Below are 8,691 nucleotides of genomic sequence, written 5' to 3'. Positions count from 1 at the left end.
ACTTTTGATGTTGTTCGTATACAGACTTGCTTAGGTGGAGATTCGAAGACTCTGATGTTTGTTAATGTTTCACCGGATCCTGCATCTGTGGACGAATCACTTTGTTCGCTACGGTTTGCTGCAAGGGTGAATGTTCGTCATGATATAAGATCGTCAGATTCTCGATTGAGTTTATAGGATTACACTATGGCATTTTAGATTTAGGAAAGTGTGTTGGTTTTGAAACTGAACTAAGTACTATAATTAACACAATTAGCATCAATTCATCGATATTAGATAGTTAAATATTGAACAGTTAGACTCAACACAATTAGTGATATCAACTTAGCTAATCTTGTCTCGTTACTAAAGAGATTTTCTGTAGCCTATACATGTTTTGAATACTGGGGGTGGGGGGAGATATAATTCGAGGATGATTGATATAAACATAGTAATTAAAAGCAACATCTATGTTAATAGATATACGCTACTCTTAGATTCATTTTATAGTATATGAATTGAAACATCAAAAGTAAACAAGTGGAGAATATATACGAAAATAATAAAATTGTATACTTATTCTTATATTGCAAAGATTGTTATTTAATGATAGTAAATTATTTTTAATTTAAACTTACAGCATGGAAAAAAAGTAAACAAGGGAAAAACAAAAATTAAAAACAACAATTTATTTTTTTATTTATTATTAGATTGCAAAAATAATTATTTAATAATCTCAAATTACATTTTTTATACTACCTCCGTCCCCTAAAATTTGTCTCACTCTGACTCTGCACGAGTTTTAAGAAATGTAATGGAAAATGAGTTGAAAAAGTTAGTGGATTGTGAGTCCTACTTTTATATATTAGTTTTATCATAAAATGTGAGTAGGAAAGAGTTAGTGGAATATGAGGTCCACTACAAAAAATGGTAAAAGTGAAATGAGACAAATTTTGGGGATGGATGGAAATGCAAAAATGAGACAAATTTTCAGGAACGGAGGTAGTATAATTTTATGATAAAGTAATGAAGGCATGAAGCAATAAAAATAAATAAACGAAAAAAATTTAAATGGGAAAAGCACAGTCAAATCAAGAAAAAGCCATATGTACTATTGCATTATACAGATTCACAATACTTAAGAGAGAATTATTTTAAATCTTATATTCTCTTTCGGTCTCATAAACTTATTGAATAAATTATAATTTCTTCCATAGGATTCGAAACATTAAGAGATAATTATGATTCTTGAACTAATTATGGGTTTTATTTTAACAATTTCCTACTCCTATAAATTTGTCTACCAAATATACCCTTTGAAAAGAGTGACAGAGGAAAATTACAAGAAATGCCAGTTGTTGTCAATTTTCATTGAAGTTAACTTAGCTGCCAAAACACGACCTTTACTTCATAATACTCTCTTTCTGTCTCCTCACGCGCCGCCGCCGCCTCCGCCGCGATCAAAGCTCCTCCTCTCTTTCAACAACCGCTAATCCTCCGGCCAGATTAAGGTGAACTGAGGCCCCGTTCCCAGGTTTGCTAACTCATTAACTAAACCCTGTTGTTGGATTCAACTGCAATGCATCGAAATGTGTTTCTAATTGATTGTATCATCTATCTGGGATTCAATTTTCACTCTTATTGCTATGTGTATTACTTAAATTTGCTGTTGTGTGTGGCAACTTGGATATGCTGAGTATCTGATTTTGAGTTTAATTGAGTTTCAGTAGTATGCAAATGTAGGTTTGGGACTTGTAAACAATTTGATGTTAGTTAAAGCTGTGATCTTTGTCAGATCCTTATTTGCTTGTATATAGAGTGATGCTGGATTTCTTTCATAGCTACTGATGTCAAAATGCTAGCTTTCTATTTCTTTCGTCTGAAAATTTAGTAGGAATTTATAACCTTTTCTTATTATGATTGGTTCCAGCTCTAGAAGATTAAAAAATCTGTCTTTAATGTTATGAGAAGACGCGTTGAGTAATTAAAGATTGACTGGTCAATTGATTTCCAAAAATATTTACTTGAGATTGTGTCAATAATTTCGGGAATACGATGCTCACAATATTTGTTCATTGACAACTCAATTGCCAAGGGGAAATGTATATCTTTTTACTATGTTGTTAGTAACATGTTTTACAAAACTCGTGCATCAAGTCTCTCGTTGCTGCTCTGTAATTCTCACAGTTCAAGTATTCTCAAGTCTTTATTCTGTTACGATTTTAGTGATAAAGTCTTTGTATCATAGTGCAGAAAATCTCTGGTGAAGGGGCTGGTTTTTCGAGACTGGTATATAGTAGGGAAAAGGTTTTCAGTCCTTTTCCCAGACAAAAGTTTCTTTGTTATGGAGATGCTATAAACTTGTTTTGTGGAAAGAATCTAAACCAATGAAGAATCGTGTTTGGATTTGAGTAACTGGAGGGATGCTAACTTCTTCTGGGGAAGTATATCATAAATGTCAGTTTTACTTCAGCATTTCAAATGGATGATCAATGGTTTTGATAAATCGTCATCAATGAGTCCTAGGAGGTTGAATGGTCCTGATGCCAAGCCCCTACATCAGCCAAAGTTTGTTCAGCCCCATAAGTTTCCATTGGATCCTATCAATGTCAAACATAACAGCGACACAGTTCAATTGCCTATTTTAGGGGCTATACATAAGATTTCCATTTACATCCACCGATTTCACAACCTTGACTTGTTTCAGCAAGGGTGAGTTCAATTTAGTTTAAATTTATATTTCATTGCTGAACTTTTTTCACATGCTTAGCTGTATTTAAGAAATTCTATTTGCTTATGATTTGTTTAATTTTGTGGCTTCTTAGATGGTATCAACTCAAGATTACGATTAGGTGGGAGAATGATGATTCTGGCTCCTTCGGAACGCCAGCAAGAGTTGTTCAATATGAAGGTAACTGTCCTAGCTTTAGTTTACTGGTAGATCTCCTGGCTTCTAAGCTAATCTGTGGCTCTGCAATATTTAATTTTGCAAATTTTCTTACGTTCTTTGTAATATGAGCTTGAGTGTAGAATGACTTCCAGATTCTAATGTTCTCCCCTCTTATGAACTTGAAGTTAGAATTAGGCACTGAAGGTTCAACTCCCATGACTCTAGTGTGTACCAACATGTTTGCGTTATTTGTTTCAAAACTCTCTAAGACAAGGCATGGATTTCTCTGTCTACTTTGTTGACGTGGTTTCGCTTAACAAAACTACTATTTTAGTCGATTGACATGTTATTCTGTGGGTTGACTCGGGATTGATTGCTGAAAAACATTGGTACCATACTTAATGGATTTACTTCTCTTTCACTTTTCTGAGAGCTGCAAGGATTGATATAGTTTTTGTATCTGAGCAGCACCTGATTTGGGTTCTGATGATATATATGGTGTCTGGAGAATTGATGACACTGACCATAGCTTTTCAACGCAACCTTTTCGAATCAGATATGCGAGACAGGATATACTGTTGGCAATGATGGTCTCTTTCAACTTATCTCTCAGTAAACTTGAGGTAATATGTTTGTTTTTCTGGGGGGAGGGGTGGGGGGGGGGGGGGTTATGTGCACAGGACATGTGCAATCCATGTGTACAAATTTATCTAGTCATACACACACTATAGGTTGTGCAGGACACTGTCTTATAGCAGAACACCATATTTTCTTCTGTGTGGTTTTATTTTTCGCACTCCACATTTATATTGTTCGTGTTGTAGTTTATGTAGCATTTGAAATTTTTGTTTCATTTTCCAGGATCCTTCAACCTCTGCTGTTATTGTGAAGTTTGAGCTGTTGTATGCTCCTGTTTTGGAGAACAGGTTAACAGATCTAATCCACTTTGTAATTAATTTCTCATGAAATGACAGAAACAACTCTGGTTTCCTCTCTATTGGATATTTTAGTGAGTGGAGTTAATCAACAATGAACCAACATGTTGAGCTCTATTTCAACTTGAACTGAGCCATTTGAATCTACTACTATAGGTATAATGTCGATGCTTGTTTGGATACATCCCCTGCTGCAGTCCATGAATTTCGCCTCCCCCCTAAAGCTCTTTTAGGGTTGCATGCCTACTGTCCAGTTCATTTTGATGCATTTCACGCTGTATTAGTTGATACAAGTGTGCATGCCAGCCTTCTGAAAAGTGAGGTTCACAGTCCCTCGCTGAAGGTACCCAGGTTTGTTTCCTTTCTTTAAATCTGATCAGTGCTCAGAACTGTTGCTGGTTTTTTTCCATATGCTTTTTAATTTTGGTAGCTTGTTGCCAATGACCACCTATGATGTACCTAGCTTGAACCATAATCCTAGGCAATCTTTTGAGGAATTCTTTTGAATACTCTGTTGAAGTAACAATAGCTTCTGTTTTCCCAGTGATCCTACAGATGACAAACATGACCTTGCTGTGGAGCACAATAAATCAAAACAAGTATGTTTTCTTGTTAGATTTCATTATAGTCGCAACCTATCATATAAAGCTACCGTCTCTCTTTCTGTTGCAGTTACTTCCTTATATCTAACATTTAATATCATATCTTTATGCTGGCATTTGTTCTGTTGCTCTCTCTAGAGTCTGGCTATTCAATAACCCAATCCAAATATCAAGCCTCCAAACATTGTATACATAATTTTCATGTAGAAAATTGAAATCATAATATTCTGAGTGATCCAAGTGATTTTCCAGTGACTAAACTCATGTGCTGTTGCATAGACGCCTTTGACATGTTCAGTCCATTCTCTTCCATTTGTCATTGCGTAATGTTCTTGCTATGTTTTCTTGTGAACAGGTTATGCTTTTGAAAGCATTATCAAGTGCCCACGACATACTTCTAGAAGAGCTACAAAAGCTCAGCAAGGCTATTGACGTATCAATTGAAATGGAAGATATTTCTTCTGGCATATTATTCGGTTTCACTCAAAGATCTGATCAGGACTCGGCAGACGCTGAAGTTCCAGTCCAAATTTCAAGCAAACCCCTAAATGTTTCACAGGTTCTTCAGGGATTTTATAGGCTATGAACTTTTTATCACTGTTACAGACCTTTTTTCTCAACCTAATCTTTTGCTATATTCCTTTTTGTAGAAACAAAATGGTAAAGTTGATTTTCAGCATGATGATTTTCTCTATTCGTTCTCTGAAGAAAAGCTGGCCAAGTCATTCGATTTGATCTGCAATCGAGTGAATCACTTGTGGAGCACGTTTTTAAATTTCCACAGGTTTGTTTTCCCAGTTAACTTGTTTTGATCAATTACTAAGCATTTTTCCATGCGTGAGCCGATCGTAATCACAAAATATTTTTGTGGGTATTTCAGGGCTAATGCGAAGAAGATTCTTGAATCTCTTTGCAACCAGTGGGCTGTTGATCGCAAAGCTGAATGGTCAATCTGGATGGTTTACACTAAGGCTGAGATGCCACATCAGTATATAAGCAGTGTAGTGGATGATACCACCATCCGTGGATTACGTGGTCGAGGATCCTCACTACGGAAGTTAACTGGCGATGTAATTTTATCATCATAATGACTTCCTTGCTTATCATTTTTAGTATTTTCTTTACACAAGTCAGTTGGTGTTGATTTAATTTTTATTTTTTTTCACTTTTTTCGGGACCACTCTATAGCCTGCTCAGGCGGCTGCTATGAGGGCGGAGCTCCATAGGCGAAGTATCGCACAAATGAGGGTTAGCTTTCTTTACAATTGTGGTATTATCTCACTCATTGGTTGGAGATTCGAGCAAAAATACAAAGATTTTTAGAATGTTTTGCGTAACTGCAGATCAATAATCGTTCTATTCAAGACTTGTATATGTTTGGAGATCCATCACGCATCCCCATCGTAATTGTAGAGCGAGCTGTCAATGCACCTCTTTCTTCAACCAAAGGAATTTTTTCTTTCAATCAGCTGGACCCGAAATATACAAATGGCTTGGTTGCTGGAGCTGACTCTATCCCCTCAAACAAGCTATCTGGCACCACTCGTCAAACTGGCCGTGTTCTCAAGATTGTAGTTTTTGTCCATGGATTCCAGGTGGTGCTCGTAATATACAGCTTCACTTATTAATTTAACACTGCGAAATGCAAGTTGCGTTCATATGCTTTGTCGCCATGGCTTCTCTAAAACGACACTATTGATGTGTAGTTGCCACTTATTGATTGCAAAAAGGTTCATTTAATGTGCAGGGCCATCATCTTGACTTACGTCTCGTCCGAAACCAATGGCTTCTAATAGACCCGAAGGCAGAATTTCTTATGTCGGAAGTTAACGAAGATAAAACATCTGGAGACTTTAGAGAAATGGGCCAGAGGCTAGCAAAGGAAGTCGTATCTTTCGTGAAAAAGAAAATGGATAAGGCGTCTAGATCCGGGAACTTGAGAACAATCAAGCTTAGCTTCGTTGGACATTCCATTGGAAACATCATTCTGAGAACTGCACTTACAGGTTTAGACTCTAAAGCTCAAATGACGAAACTTCCCTCAAATTGACTTTTACGGTACTAATTTTCACATTCTCCCCTGCAGAGACGATTATGGAACCATATCTGAGATTCCTGCACACGTATCTCTCGGTATCTGGCCCACATCTTGGTTATCTTTACAGTTCGAACTCGTTGTTTAATGGCGGTTTGTGGCTCCTGAAGAAGCTCAAAGGCACACAGTGCATTCATCAGCTGACTTTCACAGATGATCCTGATCTACAAAATACTTTCTTATACAAACTGTGCAAGGTAAAAACTTGAAAAGTCTCGCTGTCATTTTACTATATAGAATTCGCACGCTAGTTTTACGAGCTTACTAATAATCTTTTCTAAAATCATAAAAAAATTTCAGGAGAAAACGTTGGAGCATTTCAAAAACATCATTTTGTTATCTTCACCTCAGGTAGTTTGCCTTCTTTGTTGGTTATTTTCCCCTGTTTTGTTCTTCCTTTCAACTTATTGGTAAAATCGGGTTAATTTCTTCGAAATACGAACTTTGCCACAGTTATGCAATATGTACAATGGCTTCCAAATCTTGTTCTCGAATACACACTTTTTCACTGTTTGCAATTTTCCCCCGATTTCACTTTCTCGCGAGAAATGTAAAATGACATCGTTGGCAGACAAAACAATGCTGTTTTGTACGCGTGATGGCTCCAAGAAAACGAAATTAGGAGAAAATTGCAATGTGAAGTTTGTGTATTTGAGGAAAAACCGTAATTTGGGCAAAGGTTCGTTTTATCGAAACCAAGAACGACTACTGTTGAACGAACCTGTAGCGAAAATAACACAGAGCATTCGTGATCTAATTCTCAGGATGGCTACGTTCCACATCATTCCGCGAGGATCGAAATGTGTCCTGCATCGTCAGGAGACTACTCGAAAAAAGGCAAGCTTTTCCTCGAGATGCTGAACGAATACCTGGACCAGATACGGGCACCTTCCTCCGAGCACCGTGTGTTGCTGCGCTGCGATGTCAATTTCGACATCTCCCTGCAGGGAAGAAGCCTGAACACCTTGATCGGCCGTGCTGCTCACATCGAGTTCCTCGAGACGGACATCTTCGCCAAATTCATAATGTGGTCCTTCCCGGACCTGTTCCGTTGACTTGCAGCCGGCTCGCCAATAAATCTCTCCTCCTGAATACAGCATCTCAGGCGCCGCCTGAGCTGTATTCAGCGCCATCCGACCTCCGATTTTTTGCACGCGAGGGGCCAAGTGTCACTGAATCTTGGGGATGGCGTGGTGCGGATGAGGTTCGACGCGACGACGCGGCCCTCCACGGCAGTGTAAATTAGTTTCTGGAATGCAAATTCAGTTAGAGACCTCTCAGAGATGTATCTTTTGTTAATTTAGCATGGTTAATTTAAGCCTAAAATTGTACCATAAATTTAGTTAATAGTTAATGTAAATCTTGGTTGATGATGTGCAGTTATAGAGGCTAAAACCATTTCTTTGCAATCTATTTGCCATGTTTTTACCGTGGTGTATTTATTCTCCGGTCGGAGCTCCGCGTACCGGTCAGCATGGACTTAATCCTAACCGCAACCTGACCCGAATCCAACCCAGTCCGAACCCGAAACCGAATAAAAAATTGTCCTCAACTTTCAACATATTATACATATCACTATATAGTGAATTTGATCAATGCATAACGTAGAATCCAAATAAAAAAGGTCATTGTTATATAAAACGAAATTCATTAACATTTATGTGCGCTATAGTTGATACTCGCAAGATGAACGAACCATAACATAAAATTTTCTCGAATGTACTAAAAACAAACTAATAAAATTTTCTCGAATGTACTAAAAACAAACTAATAATCGACTCCGTTGTTATTTAACAACCACCTTCATGTTATGGTTCTGCATTCTGCATTTAAAATTAGTTTTACATATAACACAATCCATATAGAAAAGTTGTATATATATTAATAAAAGAATAGAAGACTTAATTCTCATGAACTAATTAAATGGAGATGGGGCCATCCCTAAATTTGTAATCACTCCTAAAGATTGAAGATTACTTTTTTAATTAATTTCTAAAATCCTCCATTAATTTGTTTGTCTAAGACAACGTTGTCAGCTTAAAACAAATTAGTACGAGTAGTATATTTAGTACTGTCTTAGACCAATAGTCACCTTGATTAGTTTATAATTATCGTACCACATTGGCTGCTGTGCCTAAATCATTTCATATGTAGTCATGTTATTAGGTTGCTCTAATTTTTAACTATCGT

The 8,691-nt window shown here is 37.0% G+C and overlaps 1 protein-coding gene across 3 annotated transcripts; it reads left to right on the top strand.

The window, feature by feature from the left end:
* The first annotated feature begins 1,338 nt into the window (after positions 1–1,338).
* Positions 1,339–7,880, top strand: LOC125213239 (uncharacterized). Of its 3 annotated transcripts, none has more exons than XM_048113667.2 (16): positions 1,339–1,513; positions 2,233–2,691; positions 2,805–2,890; positions 3,338–3,492; positions 3,731–3,795; positions 3,961–4,155; positions 4,334–4,403; positions 4,762–4,965; positions 5,057–5,190; positions 5,287–5,476; positions 5,595–5,654; positions 5,750–6,001; positions 6,154–6,412; positions 6,493–6,698; positions 6,802–6,852; positions 7,266–7,880. In XM_048113667.2, exons 2-16 carry the CDS (start codon positions 2,435–2,437, stop codon positions 7,554–7,556), a joined length of 2,475 nt encoding a protein of 824 aa, XP_047969624.2. In that variant the 5' UTR covers positions 1,339–1,513; positions 2,233–2,434; the 3' UTR covers positions 7,557–7,880. The 3 variants fall into 3 exon arrangements, with proteins under 3 accessions (XP_047969624.2, XP_047969623.2, XP_088925136.1); XM_048113666.2 differs by having other exon boundaries at positions 2,228–2,691; XM_089069010.1 differs by having other exon boundaries at positions 1,340–1,513; positions 4,349–4,403.
* Positions 7,881–8,691: the final 811 nt, after the last annotated feature.

The sequence above is a fragment of the Salvia hispanica genome, chromosome 3 (assembly GCF_029641045.1).
Source record: "Salvia hispanica isolate PSC_SH4W2 chromosome 3, Shi_PSC_v1, whole genome shotgun sequence".
In the NCBI taxonomy this organism is placed as follows: Eukaryota; Viridiplantae; Streptophyta; class Magnoliopsida; order Lamiales; family Lamiaceae; genus Salvia; species Salvia hispanica.
The sequence above is the reverse complement of the archived record's forward strand: the minus strand, read 5'-3'. Positions and strand labels throughout refer to the sequence as shown.

Bases quoted from the DNA above. Each gene is read 5' to 3' on its own strand.
- LOC125213239 (XM_048113667.2), top strand. From the start codon at position 2,435: ATGTCAGTTTTACTTCAGCATTTCAAATGGATGATCAATGGTTTTGAT. The intron at 5,191-5,286 runs GTTTGTTTTCCC...TGGGTATTTCAG, and splicing joins ACGTTTTTAAATTTCCACAG to GGCTAATGCGAAGAAGATTC. The intron at 5,477-5,594 runs GTAATTTTATCA...ACCACTCTATAG, and splicing joins TACGGAAGTTAACTGGCGAT to CCTGCTCAGGCGGCTGCTAT.